This window comes from Eptatretus burgeri, chromosome 13 (genome assembly GCF_056783735.1).
Source record: "Eptatretus burgeri isolate ZD-2024b chromosome 13, Ebu_testis_v1, whole genome shotgun sequence".
In the NCBI taxonomy this organism is placed as follows: Eukaryota; Metazoa; Chordata; class Myxini; order Myxiniformes; family Myxinidae; genus Eptatretus; species Eptatretus burgeri.
The window spans coordinates 40,631,393-40,651,112 of record NC_140973.1 but is presented as its reverse complement, the minus strand read 5'-3'; the positions used below and the strand labels follow the sequence as shown (position 1 = coordinate 40,651,112).

General features: G+C 43.1%; 1 protein-coding gene across 16 annotated transcripts in view; it reads right to left on the bottom strand.

Annotated features, from left to right (window-relative positions):
* LOC147014280 (R3H domain-containing protein 1-like) overlaps window positions 1–19,720 on the bottom strand; it is a 234,179-nt gene that overhangs the window by 18,501 nt on the left and 195,958 nt on the right. For 14 of the 16 annotated variants that reach the window (XM_085852133.1, XM_085852130.1, XM_085852135.1 and 11 more), the window contains 2 exons: window positions 15,614–15,874; window positions 8,267–8,384 (listed from right to left, as the gene is read on the bottom strand). In XM_085852133.1, the coding sequence (XP_085708259.1) occupies window positions 8,267–8,384; window positions 15,614–15,874 (379 nt within the window). The remainder of the gene's footprint in view (window positions 1–8,266; window positions 8,385–15,613; window positions 15,875–19,720) is intronic. The other 2 variants (XM_085852143.1, XM_085852144.1) reach the window with 2 other exon arrangements.

Below are 19,720 nucleotides of genomic sequence, written 5' to 3'. Positions count from 1 at the left end.
GTTTGGGCTGGAGGTGAGCGGACAAACAAACACGCAAACACACACACAAACAAACAATAAGGAGGAAATCAACATACTTGTCAATTTTTTTTTGTTTTTTTGCCAAGTAACAAACAAACAAACACAGAAAGGGGTTAAAACATAACCTCCTTCACCTTCGGTGGCGGAGGTAATGAGGGCAATTTGAAGGATATGTTCCTCCATTGTTGATTTCACTACCTTGTGACTTTCTCTGCAATTACACCACAACTGTAAGCCTTCAATGATGACTCTCAAACATTGAATGATATGCGAAGAGGCTGGTACTCAACGGCTGTGAAACATGCAACTAATCAATGGGAATCAAGGCCAGCAACTGGGTGGAGATCGTCACAAATTTTTTGAAGTGCTGTCTGTCCCACAAGGTCAGAGGATGATGCATGTCAGTGCTGTCTTTGGAAAAGCTTGCAAATTCTCTCATGAAACTGATGCCAAAATGTAAGTGCTTCGATGGACACACAGACACATGGACGGATGCACACAGACACACTTTTCCAAATCTGATGAAATAATACATGCACCTCTTAGACCCATTGTTATTCCCTTTACTATCCTCAAATATAACAATGTCTTTCCGTCAAGTTTATGATTGATTTATTCCTTCAATTTCTCATTCTATTCCGTTATTTATACAAAGGTTGAGGCTTTTTGAAAAGCTGAACAACAAAGGATACAAAGTTAACAAACCAAAAACGAGGTGGAGAAGAACATGAGAACAAGTGACTGATGGACAAATAACAAAAGGGTAAATGAGAAGGGCACTCAGTCAGGTGCATACCTCAGTCAGGCTGAACAGTTTACATTTTGTATGCCACTGATCGGCCAGATCTGAATTCAGACCTGAACCAAATTCTAATCGGCTTGTTCTCGTCACCAAACCAACTCGTCCACCAAGTCTTGTCCGAATCCGTCAATAACTTTTTGAGATATCGTGCGATATATTGTTTTCAGTCCTATCTCTCATTGGTGAAGTCACTTTTAAATTATAGTATCTGGATCTGAATCCGAATCTACCCCAGACTCGAATCAATTCTTCTGTGTGACACACCCAACCTCTCCACCAAATTTCATCCAAATCCGTCAAAAACCTTTTGAGATATTCCACACACAAACAAACAAACAAACAAACAGAGAGGGGTGAAAACACAAGTGAAATGCAGACAAAGGAGGCAGCGTTTGCACACAAGCATTTAAAGGCCATTTTCCCTGCTAAAGCAGGGGTTAGCCTTGCAGGCCCCATGACAATCTTCTCCACTTTACCCTATTTTCTGCATCTCCCCTTCTTAATCCCCTTGCCCACATTTCTTCTTCCACCACCTTTCGGCAAGTTTTTCTCGGTCTTCCCCGTCCTCCACTTCTGACTACACTCATTTCCAACAATCCTCTCACCCAGTCACTTTCATCCTTCCTCAACACATGACCCAACCATCTCAACCTGTTACTCTTCACAACCTCCATCACAAACTCTATTTCCATCATCTTCCGCAAGTCATCATTTGTCTTCCTCTCTCTCTCAATGATACTCCACACATCCACCGAACCATTTGCATTTCCACCCTTTCCAGCCTTTGTTGCTGCTCCATGTTCAGTACCCATGTCTCACTCCCATAAATCATCGTACTCCTCACACATGCAGCAAACACCTTTCCTTTCAGCTTCAACGACACTCCCCTCTTAGTCAGCACGCCACTCAGTTCCCGAAACTTCTTCCATGCACATCTCACTCGAGCAACCGTTGAAGAGTCTGATCCACCTTCTCCATTCAGCATGTCTCCTAGATAGCAAAATGTTTTCACACCTTCCAGCTTCACACCATCTCCAAGATCCAACTCAACAATTCCTTCATCTGCAGCTCCCTCTATGCACACCTTACATATGAATGTAGCTGCCACACTGGTTAATGACCCTCTCACACCACTATATTTTCGATGAACCCATTCAGCACACATTGTACTCTAAATGGAGTTCACTCCGACACCCTTCCTGCACACAGCACACGGCCACTTCGCAGTCCTTTCCACCTCACCACATGCTTTACCACTTGCCATCACCTTCGTCTTTCCGATATTCACCTTCAAACCTTTTGCCTCCATACATTCCTTCCACTTGTGTTTGCAAGGATAGAAAAAAAAACAATGTCATGGATGGGTGTGGAAGACAACACGAGATTTTATCTTTTGTGCTTGTGCCTTCTTGTTGGTGCTAGATTTGTGTGAATCTGTGGACAATCCATTAGCATATTGCAACACCTTTAATTTCATTTTCACTGTTGGAATATCTGTTGGCACCATCATGCAACAATATTTTCACTGATGACAATCCATTAAGAGAACATTTCTTTCTCTCCCTCTCCCCCTCTCTGGCTGCCGAAGAGAGCGAGCCAAGGCAAAGAGACCGGTTCACTGTGAGAGATCTGGCCACACTCCCAGAACAGTGGCACGGCCCCCTTGTCTAGACTTACTTTTGTCGTAAAGAAAATGACAACGTCTCGTCAAAAAACAATAATGGACTGTGACTGTTAAAACACAGACTAGCTCATGTATTGCTGATGAAATAAAATAATTGTACACAAGATGGAGGTTCATGGAAGAGTGAGAAGAGAGAAAAGAGAGAGGGTGGAATAGCAACTTACTGAGTGGGGACACAGTTGAACACGAGAAGCAAAGGAAAGAATCAACATTAATAAAGGAAGCAGAGGGGAGTGAGTGTGAGAGTGTAAGTGTGTGTGTGTGTGTGCGTGTGCGTGTGCGAGTGTGCGAGTGTGCGAGTGTGCGAGTGTGCGAGTGTGCGAGTGTGCGAGTGTGCGAGTGTGCGAGTGTGCGAGTGTGCGAGTGTGCGAGTGTGCGAGTGTGCGAGTGTGCGAGTGTGCGAGTGTGCGAGTGTGCGAGTGAGAGAGAGAGAGAGAGTGAGAGAGTGAGAGAGAGTGAGAGTGAGAGAGTGAGTGTGAGAGAGTGAGAGAGAGTGAAAGAGAAAGAAACATATGTGTAAAGAAGATTGGGTTGGCAGGGTTAATGGGAATAGAAAAGATCATGGGTTGTGATGGGGGGGGGGGGTGGCACGAAATGGTGATGTTTGAAACCCTGGGAAGAGTATGATTGAAAGAAATGAAGTGAATATGTATTTAAATTGACAGCAAATGATATTTAAAAAAATAAAACCTGCTCATTACCGAATTGAAAAAAGGAAATGATGTATCCAGTGATGAAAGAAGCGTTACTTCTGACTCTGAGGCATGTGGCCTGTGAAGATCTCTGGAAAGTGAGTGCTAATCTTTCAGCTATAAAATGGCCATCATTACTTGATCATTTTCCTTTCCACAGCTCAACCAGGCTGTGCTGCACATTGAATAACCTGCTCTTGGTAAACTAAATGGATGATTTTCACTTCCTTTCACTGCTTTGTTCACTCATTCTCCAAAATGTGTCATAATCTCTGTGCCTCACGAAATGTTCCTGCAGTTATTTAAGGCCCAGTCACACCTTGACGTTTTAGCCAGCAATGGCAACGTATTAAAATGTATGTAAAACGCTGGCTTACGTTGAACTTTTGATGTTTTTTTTTAAAGATTCGGACGTATTCATAACGACTTGGTCTTATGTATAACGTATTAGTAACGGACACAGAATGTTTCGTTGTGTTATAGATAACTTATACAAACGAATGCTGAACCTGTTGTCGGCCTTCACAACTTATGCCCAACGATAGTCTAACTTATGCATAGCGCACTGCACGCATCGCCGACGATGACGTGGCGTAGGTTATGAAAAGGCTGCCGCACAACGATTCAAATCATAACCGCCGCAGAAATGGAAGTGTCAACATCGCAGACACACCTTGGCGATCTTGCCAGCATATGCCGACATCTGAAAAATGCATCTAAAATGCTGGCGCACGTCGAATACGGTATGGGTAAGTTTGGTATGCGTGAATAGAACGCTAAAGTTCGCTATCATACGTCGTATTAAATGGAGTACGTCTTGTAATTTTAAACATGTTGAAAATTTTACGACGTACTTGCCATATGACACGCTCCACATGCGATGGGAATAAGTTGTACGCACGATATGCGATCGTTGACACACAGACACACGTTATTTGTAAGGTGCTCATAAGTCGAAAGACGTCAAGGTAATGGTTAGCGTCAGTGTTCCAGACACCCGGTTTTTTTTTTCTTCGGTATGACGGTGTTCAGTGTATAGTGCGGTTATGATTTAAATCGTTGAGCGGCAGCCTATTAATTTTATTATATTATAACTGCACTAGAAATCGAAGTGTCAAAATCACCATCATACCGAAGGAAGGAAGAAAAAAAAAACCTAAAAAAAAAAAAAACAGGGAGTCTGGAACACTGACGCTAACCATTACCTTGATGTGTTTCGACTTATGAGCACCTTACAAGTAACGTGTGTCGATGTGTGTCACCGATCGCGTAACGTGAGTAAAACACGTAACTCATAGGTTAGAAATAAGTTTCGGGTACGCTAAACATTACCTCGACGTGTTTCGACTTATGAGTAACTCACAAGTAACGTGTGTCGACGTGTATCAACGATCGCGTGACGTGCCTACAACTTATGGCCAGCGTTATGCGGAACGTGCGAGTCATACGCTGGCATAAGTCTTAAAATTTCTAGCATGGAAAATTTGAGGACAACCGAAAAGTACAACATTTAAAGCCAGCGTACAACGACGTATGGCAGTGTTTTTCAGCGTGCTCTCAATGTTATCAAAACTTACCCATAACGTATTCAACGTGTACCAGCGTTTTAGACAAATTTTCCAAAAATCGGCATAAGCTGGCTGAAACGTCAAGGTGTGACTGGGCCTTTACAGTGGCGATTCATCTTGCTCTTTCATATCTGACTGCAATCTTTTTTTCCTTTTTCTGAACCTGGCAGAATCCAAGTTAAGAAGTTGTGAGTTGAAGGTCTGAAGTTCTGAATTTGACTCAAAAAAATAAGTGGCCAGACCAAACAACTCCACCTTAATGTTATGGCATAAGTAAAAGGCAGATATATATGTATATATATATATATATATATATATATATATATATATATATATATATATATATATATATATATATATATATATATATATATATATATTTAGGCCAATTTGTCAACGTGGTCTCATCAAAATGGGTCACTGCCTAATTGTCATGTCTTCATGCCCATGTTGCATGTGAGGTTTGAGTAGGCTCGTGTGGTGAATAAATTTGGCTCCTCGAGGTTTAATTTGGGGAAGGGGAAAGATGTTATCCGTCCAAGATGAATGTTGTATTGTCTACCAGATAAGTTTGCAAATGAACATTGAATGAGATATTTTTCTTGTCAGATATTGGAGAAGTTGTACATATTGTTATGTTTATAAAGGGGATGGGGGTGTAGCTCATTTAAGAACTTATCCATCGATTGTGGTCAGATACATTCTTATATTTTAAAGATGTTTTGAACCTTGCATAAAGAAGATGATAGGATTACGTGCCCGACATTAGGCACACGAGACATATGTGTCTTATCATTTAGATTTTGAGAGGTTAAGGATGTCATGTTCATGTGTTCTCTGATGTCGAACTGTGCGTGTGTGTGTGTGTGTGTGCAATTTGCTGTTGTTGGCTTCTAGTCACCACACGTGAGTAGGTTTTAGGAAATGGAGAACTCCCAGGTCTCAAAGTGCGTGTGTGTGTGTGTGTGTGTGTGTGTGTGTGTGTGTGTGTGTGTGTGAGGGTGTGGGGGTGTGTGTGTGTGTGTGTGTGTGTGTGTGTGTGTGTGTGTGTGTGTGTGTAAGAGGAGGTGGGGATTGATGTCGCATTTTTTCCCTCCCACTATGAAATGAGGAAGGCGTTCAGCATGGGGCGCTTCACCCAATGCTATTTCCCTCCAACCTCCTGGTTCAGTGTAGTTGTGTGTGTGATGCCATAGCCAGGGGTTTAGTCTTCTTGGATACATTAGTGTTTTGTGTCTGCGACTTTGTGCCGTTAGTCTCACATGTCAATTAAATTATTTACTTATTTCTGAAGGAGTGATGCACCTCATGATTTGCACAATTTTATCCACAGGAATGATTTGGCTGATTGATCGATAACTCTTAGTTAGAGGAATAAATTTGGTAATTGCTTAATTATAACCGACGTGGTTTGAGATTGTGTTCGGTAAAGGGGACGACGTAACCCGTTCAGCATCACCTCGTGCAAATTATAGGTTGCTTGGTTGAATCGATTCCAGCGTAAGTTTCTGTGCCAATAATCGCTTGCGATTTTTGGTGGGTGCCATTCAGTGATGCTAATGTATTACAAGCAGAACAGACATCCAGAAAATCATTGCACTGTTACATTAATTACAAGACCATGAGTAGTCAATATTTTAAAAAAGCACAGTATGTACAAGTGCCTTCAGAAAGTATTCACACCCCTCAACTTTTTCACATTTTGTTGTGTTTCAGCCTGAATTTAAAATGGATTAAATTTAAATGTTTTGTCACTGATCTGCAGAAAATACCCAAAAATGAAAAAGTGGAAATGCGGTTTTAGAACAACAAGAAGCATTTTAAGGCCATTTTCCCTGCAAAAGCAGGATTAGCTGGTTTTAGAAATGTTTACAAATTACTTAAAAATGAAATACAGAAATATCTAATTTACATAAGTATTCAGCCCCCTGAGTCAATACTTTGTAGAAGCATCTTTGGCAGAGATTACAGCTTCGAGTGTTCTTGAGTATGTCTGTATCAGCTTTTCACATCTGGATTTGGGGATTTCTCTCATTTTTCCTTGCAGATCTTTCCAGCTTTGGCTGGGCCACTCAAGGACTTTCATAATGTTGTTCTGAAGCCATTTCAGTGTTGCTTTGGTTGTATGCTTGGGGTCACTGTCCTGTTGGATCCTAAATTTTCACTGCAGTCGAAGGCCTTTTGCACTGTGAAGCAGGTTCTCCTCAACAAATTTCCTGTATTTTGCTACATTCATTGTTCCCTCTGTCCTTACAATTCTCCCAGTCCCTGCTGCTGAAAAGCATCCCCATAGCATGATGCTGCCACCACCATACTTCACGGTGGGGATGGCATTACATGGGTGATGAGCTGCCTTCGGTTTCTGCCAGATGTAACACTTTGCATTCAGGACAAAGTTCATTTTTTTTTTATCTCAATCGACTGCAGAATATTTTGCCTCATGCTCTCAGTATTTCACGGGCCTTTTTGCAAACTCCAGGCATGCTGTCATGTGCCTGTTTCTCAGGAGTGGTTTCCATCTGGCCACTCTCCCATAAAGCCGAGATTTGTGAAGTGTTGCAGAGACTATTGTCCTTTCTGCAGGTTCTCTCATCTCAGCCAAGGAACTGTGTTGTTCTGTCAGAGTGATCATTGGGTTCTTGGTCACCTCCCTTACCAAGATCCTTCTTGCCCAGTTGCTCAGTTTGGTCAGACGGCCAGATCAAGGAAGAGTCTGGGTAGTCCCATATTCTTTCCATTTCATAATGATGGAGCTCACTGTGCTCTTGAAAACTTTTAACACACTAGCAATTGTTTTATACCCTTCCCCAGATCTATGCCTCCTCACAATTATATCTTGGAGTTTTACGGACAGTTTCTCAGACTTCATAGTTGAGTTTCTGCTCTGACATGCACTGTCAATTGTGGTACCTCGTATAGAAAGGTGTGTTTCTTTCTAAATCATGTCCAATCAATTGAATTGGCCACAGGTGGACTCCAATCAAGGTGTAGAGACATCTCAAGGATGATGAAAGGAAATTGGATGCACCTAAGTTCAATTTGGAGTGTCATAGAAAAGGGGTTGAATACTCATTGATGCAAGACATTTCAGCTCATTTTTTTTAAAGACTCAAGACATTTTAAACTAATTTTTAAAATTTTAGAAAAAAGAAATTCCACTGACATTATTATGGGGAATTATGTGTGGATGAGTGACAAAAAATTTAAATTCAATCCATTTTAGATTCAGGCTGTAATACAACAAAATGTGATAAAAGTCAAGGGGTGTGAATACTTTCTGAAGGTATTGTAGATGGGATACATAAGCACAAACCTCTATGTTAAAAAGGATACAACTGAATCCCCTTCCCCACTCTCATCATAAAATACAAATGATTCGGTATCGAAAATAATGTTTCAAGGTAAGTGTACACAACTTTGAAGACTCAAGTCAACCGAGATTTAAAATTGACTCAAGTGTGTGCAAGCCTGTAAAGTTTTGAAGCTGCATCCATTATACCAGTGTCAGAGTTGGCTTGTTGCCCCTGATGTGTGTTGAAAGAAGGACTCATTGGACGGTACATCTGTTGACCCACATGAGGAAGCCGGCTAGACGGGTAGTAAAAAATCCCCATCTGCTGCAGTGTAAAGATACAATGAAATCAAAATCAGACAAAGTGCGCAGTAAACATACTTCTTACATAGGTACACGTAGTACGAGTGCCTTTCTGTTCAACTACTGAATCTGTTTTTACTTGTTATACCTCGTACACAAACGCACATGCTCGCCCACAATATCTCTCCCTTTTGCTGGATGCTGTCTGGACAGAAATTTAGAAACCTCCATCAATTGGAATACAACGCAACCACAGGGCTTAAGCACAGCCTTAATTGACTAGAACGGCAAATGGTAGAACGCATACCTACGCCGGCTGAACAGTTTATGCTTTGTATCGCACTGATAGGTCGGATCTGAATCCGGACCATCAATTCTAAAACACCAACATCCAATCGGCTTGTTCTCGTCACATACCCAGCCCATCCACCAACTTTTGTCACAATCCGTCCACAACTTTTTGAAATATCATGCGACATTTAAATTTGGCCCCAAAGCCTGATGTTGGCTTAGTGGTTAGGGTGGCGGCTTGGGATCCCAGGGTCCTGAGTTCAAGCCCCGTTGGCTGCTGAATTAACACCAGGGGGTTGACTCAGCCTGTCATCCATCTGAGGTCGGCGAGTACCAGTGTACTGGTCCCGGTGTATGCCCCGGTTAGAATAGGTATACCATATCCCTGTGTGTCGTAAGAGGCGACCTGGGTTGGCGTCAGGAAGGGCATCCGGCCATAAAACATTGCCTCAAGAAAAAGCCTAACCCCTGCACAGCAGGGAAAAATGGCTGTAAAAACAGTCATTTTTTTTTATATACTTAAATTTAGCCCCATCTCTCAATGGTGAAGAATCACTGAAAAAACGAAAAAATTCTTGGATCCAGATTTGGATCTTCACCAAAATCGAATTTATTTATCCGTAACACACCCAACCTGTCCACCAAGTTTCAACCAAATCTGTCAATAACATTTTGAGATATCCTGCTCACAGACAAACACTCAAACAAACAGACAAACAGACAAACAGACAGGGGTGAAAACATAACCTCCATCCATCTTTGGTAGTATCGGTAATTATAGCATTAACTTCACAAATAGTGGTGGCACATGCTGTAGTTTTCCTCAACTCCTAGAGGGATACAATATACAAACTTTGTAGAACCGAAGGTACAATCTGCTTTTAAGCAACGTTCCAAATCATCCCACAGTATTTGAATAGGATTGAGATTATGGGGATTGCGGTAGCCAAGAAAGGCCAATTAAGCCCAATTTGAAGGATGACATGTAGTGTTGGTACTGGGCCAGAACTGCAGTTCTTCAGACACCATCAGACATCTGTCGTTCAACCTGACCAACTGGGCCACCAACCACCCATGAAGTTATACTATGGTTCTTTAAAGGGAACATGAGAATAGCCAGATCATGTCACAAATTATTTCCAGACCATGACTCAATTGCAAGCAGTTGATGTTTTGGAGAAGATTGTCAGGAAGGTCCGTAAACTTCAAGATGCCTCCAGACTCCAAACCTTTCCACACAAACAATACAGTGCAAATTTGACTACATTAATCTCCATTGATCCACAGTCCTATCCTGGGGTTGGGGGCAGGGGAGGGGAGGAGAGGGGTAATTATAGGGGATGACACTGAAAATGCACCTGCTTGGAGCAGGGACATGGAGACATGGCTACAAAGTCTCATGCCCTTCAGTATGATGCACAACATCCTTAATGGAATGGAAACCACCGACATTTGCCATTCTTCATAATAAAAAATGTCCACATAGATTTATGTCCGTTGGGGTGGTGTGGTGATGGTTTCCCACAGGGCAGGTGTATATGTCTAGTGCTGTAGTAAGGTGAGCTGTGATTTACCACTCCTTACTTTTAGCTACGGCCGCTGGATAGCTCTGTGGGCGAAAAGAAGGCCAAGTGTGGAAGTACTTCCAGTACATAGCCTCTACCCTCGCCAAGACTTCCAGACTACCTCCTCGTGGTACACCATGGTAACAGTGCTCTTGAGGGCACTGGCTAATTGTCTGGAGGATATCGGAGTAAGTTGGCACCCAAGAGGTGTAGTGTGGATGGTTCTCAGATGTGAGGACATACTTTTGCACTCACCAATCCAACTAGGGCAGGTGGAGTTCTTTAGCCATGGTAGGCAGTCTACCAAGGAAAAGGAAACTGATTGCAAATCCCCTTGCTTCCTTGAAGGGTATGTCTCTTAAGACAAAGGCTAGGTCCACAGCTGATACTGTGGTGGCATCAGAAAGGGCATCCAGCCACAAAAACATACGTCAAATATGCCTTTTGGCAAAATGGAAACCCGAGTTGTGCGCTTCCCCATCTGGGTTAGTTGCTGTGGTGACACTGGGCAGCGTTGCTGCATTGTCCAGAGGGTACAGGGTGTGTGTCTTATCAGGTTGGCACTTACTGCCTCATAGTACAGGAGCCCGAACCCAGTTGCAGCGTACTGAGAGGCTGCTTTATCAGCAGGTGAATAACACCCCGTCTACTTTAGTGCCATGTTGCGCATGGATGGGTGCCCCTGAAGTGGGCTGGGGTGTGTCACCCACGAGGCTACTGGACTGCTGGTGTTACAGCATCAGGTCATGTGAGCACACTGATGTTTGGGGTTGCTGTGGCATACAATTATCATGGAGGGTGGTTTTTATACTCAGGTTCCCTCACTTTATTTTTCTTTGAAATATATGGCTGTATAAATTACAAATGGGAGCAAACCTGTCATGCATAAAGTACCCACTCGGCTTGACAAGATAGGTGTTAGAGTTGTTAGTCTGATTGCTGGTACTCTGCGTGGTCGAGCTGGTGAGTTAGCGGAAACTTTGAGCCGCAGAAGAGTGGATGTGTGCTGTGTGCAAGAAACAAGGTGGAGGGGAGGTGCTGCAAGAATGGTTACAGGTATACATGATAGGTATAAATTATTCTGGATAGGTTGTGACTCTGGAACTGGTGGTGTTGAGATTATAGTGGCTGAGAAATGGGTGGAGAAGGTGTGAAGGTTAGGAGGGTAAATGCAAGCGTTATAATCCTAAAGCTGTTGTTTGATATGTTTATATAAACAGTTGTATCAACATATGCCCCACAGATAGGATTAAGTGAGGAGGAGGAGAAGGATGAGATTTGGGACACACTTGTGCATGTTGTTTCAGGGATTAGCGAGAGAGTTGTTGTGATCGGAGGGGATTTGAATGGACATGTTGGAGCATTGGCAGAAGGATATGAGGGTGTACATGGTCGGTCAGGTTTCGGAGTTAAAAACACTGAAGGTGTAAGAATACTTGAGTTTGGGGATGCTTTAGATATAGTCGTCTGCAACACAATGTTTAAGAAGAGGCAGAGCAGACTGATCACTTATGAGTCATGAGGTATAAAGAGCCAGAAAGACTACTTTCTAGTGAGGAGATGAGATAGGACGTTGGTTAAGGATGTGAAAATAATAGGTGGAGAAGAATGTATCTCACAACATCAGTTGCTCGTGTGTGATGTAAAAATAAGTTGGAGCAGGGAAAAGAGGAAACCTTACGTCCCAAGAAGAAGAGCATGGAAACTAAAGGATCAGAATGTAAAGGAACATTTCTATCGGGAACATCTGTCCCAGATGATTGGTTGAAGAGTGTAATGGTGAATGTTTATAAAGGAAGGGTGATGCCTTCGTTCAGTGCAGATGTAGGGGTCTGAAGATGCTGGACGATGGAATTAAAGTGGTAGAGAGAGAGAGAGAGTCATGGATAAATTGATGACAGAGTGTTCATATACTGTACATGAAATGTAATTTGGTTTCAAGCCAGGAAGGGGCATGATAGAGGCAATTTTTATCGTTAGGCAATTACAGGAAAAATATCCAGGGAAGAATAAATAACTGTACTTTATATTTGTGGATTTCGAGAAGTCGTTTGATAGGGTGCCTCAGGAAGTGGTGCAATGGTCCATGAGAAAGTTACGTGTGGAGAATTGGTTAGTTAGGGTAGTCAAGGCAATGTATGATGGCCCAAAAACCTCTGTGAGGGTAAATGGAGTGCAGAGTGAGGATTTTGAAATGAAAGTGGATGTTCATCAGGGTTCAGTCTTGAACCCAATCCTGTTCATCATGGTTCTTGAGGCTATATCACAAGAATTTATAGGAGGCTCACCTTGGGAACTCCTGTATGCTGATGACCAAGTGCTGATAGCCGACAGTGTGGAAGAGGAAATGGGCAAATATGCAGTTTGGAAAGAGGGTATGGAGGCCAAAGAACTGAAATACAGGGAAAACTAAAGTACTGTTATGATTGTGGGGGTAGATGGAAGAATTTAATCGGGAATATAGGCATTGCGTAGAGTTGCTTGGTCCGTGGACGATTAGGAGGCATCTTGATGCGAGTAAGTAGGGAACCTGTGAGCTTAAGTGTTACTTGTCACCACAAGAGGGGTGGTGTAGTACTAATTAGCCTTGAGAGTAAGAATAAGTTCCCGAGTATGTGATTCCCCTCTGTGATTTTTCCCAATGTTTTTATATTTCAAGATCAGCAATAAAGGTGGGGAACGTGTCCCTGAAACCACAACAAACGTGCAGAAAGCCCCGCCTTCAAAGGTTGACAACAAGCGAAGTCACGCCCCCGAGGGTCGATTGATAGGCGTGACGTCGGAAGCTAGCCGAGCAGGAGAAGCCCCGCCTTTCCGGGTTTGGTGCGTGCAGGCCACGTCCTGGAGGCGGAGGAGAGAGATCGGCATGATCAAAGTCAAAGGAAGGCAGGTTGCACATTTTAAGAGGAAAAAGGAGTTGGCTTGCGCATTTTTTGGAGAACTGTGATCAGTAGGCTGGACATTTTGAGAGGCATCGGGTCGATGAGTCGGTGATGCTTTTGGTCGGGTCGGTGAGGATGGTCGGAGCACACATAGCCGTTACACTGTGGCTTTGAGCCTTGATGTGGAGTGCCGCTCACGGATTGTCTGGCATGCATTCGTCCCGCTACGAGAGAAGCGCCTCGATCCCATTTCCACAAGGATCAGCTCTGGGCCAAGCTAAGTGCAAGAGTAGTTAAAAGGGAAGGTTTTTCTTTTTATTTTGTGTTCCCTTTGTCTATATTTGAGTCTGTGTGAGAGGTGGCCTCGACTGTAGGATTTATTTACTTTATTATTATTATTACCTTTTTGAATTATTGTCCGTTGTAAATATCCATTTATTTTCATTAAATGTGTTCCTTTTAAGAAACTGTAGCCGTGTGCTATCATGGGGCGGTGCCCCTCTGCTGTGCTCCTCCTGGGTGGATCGCCTCTCCGTTATTATGCCCTGTTTATGCACGCGCATTAATCTCCGAGTCTCGGTTGTAGCCTTCAAGGGAGAAGCTTTGCTATCCGTCCAGGTAGGGCTTAAAACCACGCCGGACACGACAGTACTGATTATTGGTGTGGGCGAAGGAAGTGTGGGAAAAAGAGGGAGGTGGCCCTGTGCTGTCTGGAGAAGGTGTTGCTAACAATTCAATATTGTGTAAATCCTGCAACTGCTCGGTGCACAAGAGGTGTCATGGCATCAGGCTGCAGGTGGCACCTGACTTCAAATGTGCTGTTTGCGCAGGTAAACAAGTGACTCAAGTTGGAGAGGAAAGGTCAGTTTGTGGGGAATATATCTCTGGAATGTGTATATAAATGATGTTACCTTGGTGATATGATTAGTGCAGGTGGTGGTGTGGAGGGAGCAGTGAATGCAAGAATTGGAAGTGGCTGGAGGAAGTTTAGGGAATTTTTACCCCTATTGACATTGAAAGGGACCTTTCTCTGATTAAAAGAAAAACTTTATGCAGCTTGCATTAAAAGCATGATGTTGTATGGCAGTGAAACATGGATGATCAAAAAGGAGGATGAATGGAGGTGTGAACAAAATGAAATGAGAATGGTGAGATGGATGTGTAATGTGACACTGAAGGATAGGAAATCAAATGTGGAATTAAAAAATAGGTTATGTATAGAAAACATTAGTGAGGTTATGCGTAGGGGTAGATTGAGATGGTTTGGACATGTGGAAAGGATGTGGTCAGGTAGTTGTGTGAGGAGGTGTATACATATTAATGGAAGGAGAGCTAGAGGCCGTCCGAGGAAAACATGGGATGTGTTGCTGAGAAATGATCATAGAGCGAAGGCCTAACAAGATGGCTAGCAAGGGACGATGACGATTATGGAGATTGGGGGAGTGCGTGTCACACTCCACATATGTCGATTTACCCGCTGATCGCACCACGTGCCTTCTGGTTGAATGGTTTGCATTAGCGGGAACAATTGTCTGGGTGGCAGACGGAAGTTGTTCTTTGCGGATTATGCAGTTTTACCATGCAAGACATAATCCGAGGCAATGCTCACCATAACAGCTCGGAGGTGCGATTGATGTTTAAACGATGAATGTGGGCATCATTGGTTAGATATTTATCGGTATGCCATCATGATGAGGGCAAATAAGCCCAAATTCAGGAAGGCATGCTGTTTAAGTCATGGGGATTCATTCCTATGGAGTGGTCCATTTTTATGACCATGCATTCTGGCCCTTTGGGGTTTGGATGTGTGTGTGCGTGTGTTTGTTTGACCATGTGCTTCAGCCTGTGGGCTGAGAGGAATGTGTACGCAAATGGGACAAGTCTTGCTGGCCTGTGTACTTTGGCCATGGGGTCAAGGTGCACGCCCCAAGTTATTTAAATGTTTTGATTTTTTCACTTTTTTTTTTGGATTAAAAAAAAGGGCGCCATCAAAAGAGGCAAATAAGCCTGAAATCCGGATAGGCGGCTCAATTTGATGTTTAACTGATGTTGACCATGAAATCTTTGTCTGACAGAGTTGCCGGGCTGAGGTCTCTGGATTGGAGGTGACGCTTTTTTGTAGGACTTTATGTCCATTGGAGATCGGGGGAGTGCTCGTCACTCATATACATATACATATATATATATATATATATATATATATATATATATATATATATATATATATATATATATATATATATATATATATATATATATATATATATATATATATATATATATATATATATATATATATATATATATATATATATATATATATATACACATACATAAAAAACAAATATATATATTCATTTAGATATATACATATATATTTAGCAAAATGACAAAAGGAAACAATTTTTTCACATGATTAACAAGGACATCATGACACAACAAGCAAAGAAAAATAAAATACAAACTTCCAAGAAGTTAAGTTCCAGTGTGCAATTATATTTCTTCCTCCTTACCTGGTAGGGTGTTTGATGAGCACAGCTTTGTGGCTGCACTTGCTGGTGTGATGCTGGAGGCAGTAATTGTGGACCCATACCTCCTCCATAGCCACAGACTCCCATTGGCTGGCTTTGTGAGGGCAGCTGGAACCCTAAAGATTGCTGGGATTGATGCTGTGGCATGACAGGAGATGAGTATATAGAAGAAGTGCTATCACTGGTCTGAACTGGAGATTGTCGGTCAACCTTCACCTGCTCAAACTTGGAGCCCAACTCATTCTGTAAGAAACAACACAGGTGGACATTTAATGTGTACTTTTAACAGTAATTTTTATGAAAAGATGCCAAATAATTGTGTCATGTGATCATCAAAGAGCTCACAGAACAATATGTACTGGTTCATATGAGATGGTGCGATATTTGTATGGTGATGTGCAATCACTTCAGAACTTCAGAAAGAAAAGTTATGCGAGGAATGATGCAATTCTATGAACTGTTAAATTGCAGGGCCAATCAGAATACTTCTCAGAAGTACGATACAAATTCTCAGAAACAACTTAGAGAGATATAGTTCTGTTGGGGATGAACAAACAATGACGAATTAATTATTTATGCAGTTCCCATCCGAAAAACCTAATGTGCCTGATCTCTCCAAAGTTTCCACAGGAGAGCCAAATGAGCAGGGTTGTGTAAGGGCAAAGTAAATGTTCAGGGTCAGACTACATTAAGTTGCACTGAGTCTGCACAGTGAGATATGAGATCAGAAGACCGTCATGGATGGGGGTTGTTGGGGCTTGGGGAAGTTGCAATAAAGAGCAATACCAAGGAGCAGTCTGTAACCAGATACTGTCATCCCATGCGACTGAAACACTGATGTTCAATGGATGATTGATGATTGCAGGCGACCAGAATGATTGCTTTCCACTCCCACTATAAACTAAAAATGGTCGATTGCGATTACCAATGGTGAGTTCCTCGCAAAAGCCACATTATGATCGTTACAAGTTATGATCACACTGAATATAAACTGTGCATTAGCAACGAAAGACTCAAATTATTGGGGAAAAAGTACCCAATTTATCTGGACGTGCTCCACAAGATTGTGAGGTACATGACTGCATGGATTATTCTAACTGCAGTATGTGTTTGTACATATATGCTTCAATAAAAATTATCAACCATCTCAATTTTCCAATAATGAACCATCAACCCACCCTCTCCCCATAACCTGTCCACCACAAATTACATAAACAGACCACTTTGAGGTTTCCTAACCAGCTGCTAAAGGCCATGTCTGAAGCACAATGTCAAAGGTGAACAGGGCGATGTTATAATCAAGCAAGTATTCCTTTCATATCACAACAAGAATGATCGCACTGTGGTCACAACATACAACAAAATCTGGTAACGGGCTGATTGGGAAATGTGCATTTAAAGAGCTCTTAAACAATGAATAGCGTGATAGGGAAACCCATTTAATGCGCTATAAAAATATTAACTCGACACCCATCATCCATGTCAGCCTCTGCCACTGTTATATCAGAATAAGCTGATTTTTCACACGTCACAAATTATTTAACCCCAATATGGGGCCATTCAAACGCTATTTTTTAAATGTTTACGTCACGTTATTTTTAGAGAGGTGTGTACTGAGCATGCAAATAGGCTTGATTAAACCCTACTAATAATTTTGATTCGACATATGACTGCATTTTTCAAGGTCCCTCATCGTGAGTAACACTCAACCCAAACAAAGCCAATGGAAATCTGACGCAACAAACCCAGGCAGTGTATAATCAGCAGAGGCCTACAGGCCTGATGTCTTAGGCCCACCAGAAAACCAGGATGGTGGCCATATTATTTCATCCAGGTGCTATAGTGGGTGGAGTCAAGCAACAAATGTCAGTCGGGTCCGGCAGCTGTCTAACCAATGGGTGCACATTTCAAAAACCTCCCCCCCAAAAAGAACAGCAGCAGCAACAACGTAAAGCTTTTGTAGACCTGCGACACATAGCAGGTAACAACAACCATGATGCAATTAAGGAATAAAGGGTTGAAGCAATTATCTTGGCAAGGATAACATTTCCTTACAGCAAAATCTGATGGTGATCTCACGGAAAGACCAATGAGTAAACCAAACAAGCAAGAAAGAGGCAAAACTGGTGCTTTGCCACACCCTGTCACGAGGACCTTAGTTTGGTATTTTCTGTGTGGTTTTGTATCTGAGTGGTTAAATTAAACCAAAATTATGTCAACGACTTGCAGAATGCCATAAACAACCAAAAGCCATTAATCAAAGTCATCTTGTAAATATTTTCAAGTGTTTGTGTGTTTGTACATTATGGCATTTTTTTACAGCCGAACCATAGCACCTCGAGGCCCCAAGTTTTGGGTGTAGGTACTTCACAAAATGGGAAAGGTTTAAGCTACCACACATTGGTCTTGGCGTCTGTTTTGAGGCAACAAAAAGCCACAATGAAGTGTATATTGGTATGTGGGGTCAGGCAGTGCTGCAGCCGACCCGCAAGAAAAAGATAACCACCATGAGGGCAATATAACTCCATAGCTTTTCAATGTCCAACACATCCAGAAACTAGAAGGGCACTCGGTAGGGCGCATACCTCTGCCACACAATGCCTGATTCACGAGAACATATCAGGCCCATTACATTTTAAAAATATCATGCTGTAAAGCACGATATCATTTTTGGCCCGATCTCTCGATGGTGAAGAATCACTTTAAAAATTCAATAACTATTGTGTTCAGATCCAGATTCGGATCTTCACCAAAATAGAATCAATTAGTCCTTGACACACCCAAACTTCATCCGAATCCGTCCACAACTTTTTGAGATATCATGATATTGTTGTGGTTACCAAATTCGCAAACCACCATTCAGGTCCCTTAGGTGAGGTATCTCGGTAAGTATATGTGTAGTTAGGCCGAAACCCGTTGTCTAGTGGGAATACATGTCATTTATGCGTGCTGCGACTCTTCAGGATAGCCGTTTTTCTTTTGCTATCTTTATTTTGGACCAACCGCCATTGTTACCACTACCAACCACAACATCAACCACCCACCGCGGCGCCGCTTCACGTCACACCTCGCAACCGTCGCATCGCCACCGTTCTTGCGCCGCTTGTGGGTACCGGTGTTGGACTCGTGCAGGGCGCGCGCCGAACAGCGTGTACAAAACCACGGATTTTCAGCTCCAAAAACGGATCAAAAACAACACACGCCCACTTTTGTTCCGTCCAATCGGTGAGCGAGGGGCGATTTGGCCCCGCCTCCAGGGCGTTGGAGGGCGATCGCTATATGCAAATTTATGGATCAAAATGCATTCACGCCCACTTTTTCTCGGGCCAATGGGGAGCGAGGTGAAAGGTCGAAGGCAGGGGGTCAAAGATGAGAGAGCGAAGCCACGGGGCTTATATAAGCGACCGCGTTCGTCAAGTCGAAGAGTTAAGACTTCGCAGTCGGTGGAGTTGGGAAGAAGAAGCAAGAAGGAGTTGGTCGTCGTCGTGTGCGTTGGAGTCGGAGCGAAGGGGACGGAGCTGTGGAGAGGCGGCGAGGGCAGACGAGGGGGTGCTCGCGTCGTGCCGGGAGCTGCACACCAGGGAGGCCGACGGCGCGACCTGGTCGAGGTGGAGACGCTTGTCGCGGGACTCGAGGCAGAGTAGAAATCCTCCTTTCCCCCGAGCATCAGCAACCCCCTCCTGTTTCCCCCCGCGCTGAGATAGTGCGACCAAGGGGGCCCCTTTCCCACCCCCTACCAGACACTGTCCGCGAGGCCCGCGGAGTTGAGGCACCATCGCCGCTCCGCGTCTCATCACCAGACGGGTTGGCCCGACCCGGTCTCGGCCTCAGGCCCACCTCATCCTTGAGGGTTCTCTTTTCTTTTGTTTTTGGGAATGTGTGTTGTCGGCGCAGTCTGTGAAGTAGAATTGTATAAGTGTTGCCGTGTGCTCGCGTAATCGGTATTAGATCTGCATTGTCGCATTTGCTTTTTGTGTAAAATTGCATTGTGTTTCTTTTTTTTTCTATGTGCTTTTGGTGGAATTGTATATGTGCGCTTTCCGTTCATCGCGAATAAATGTGCTTTGTGTTGAACTGTTTCCCGCTTCG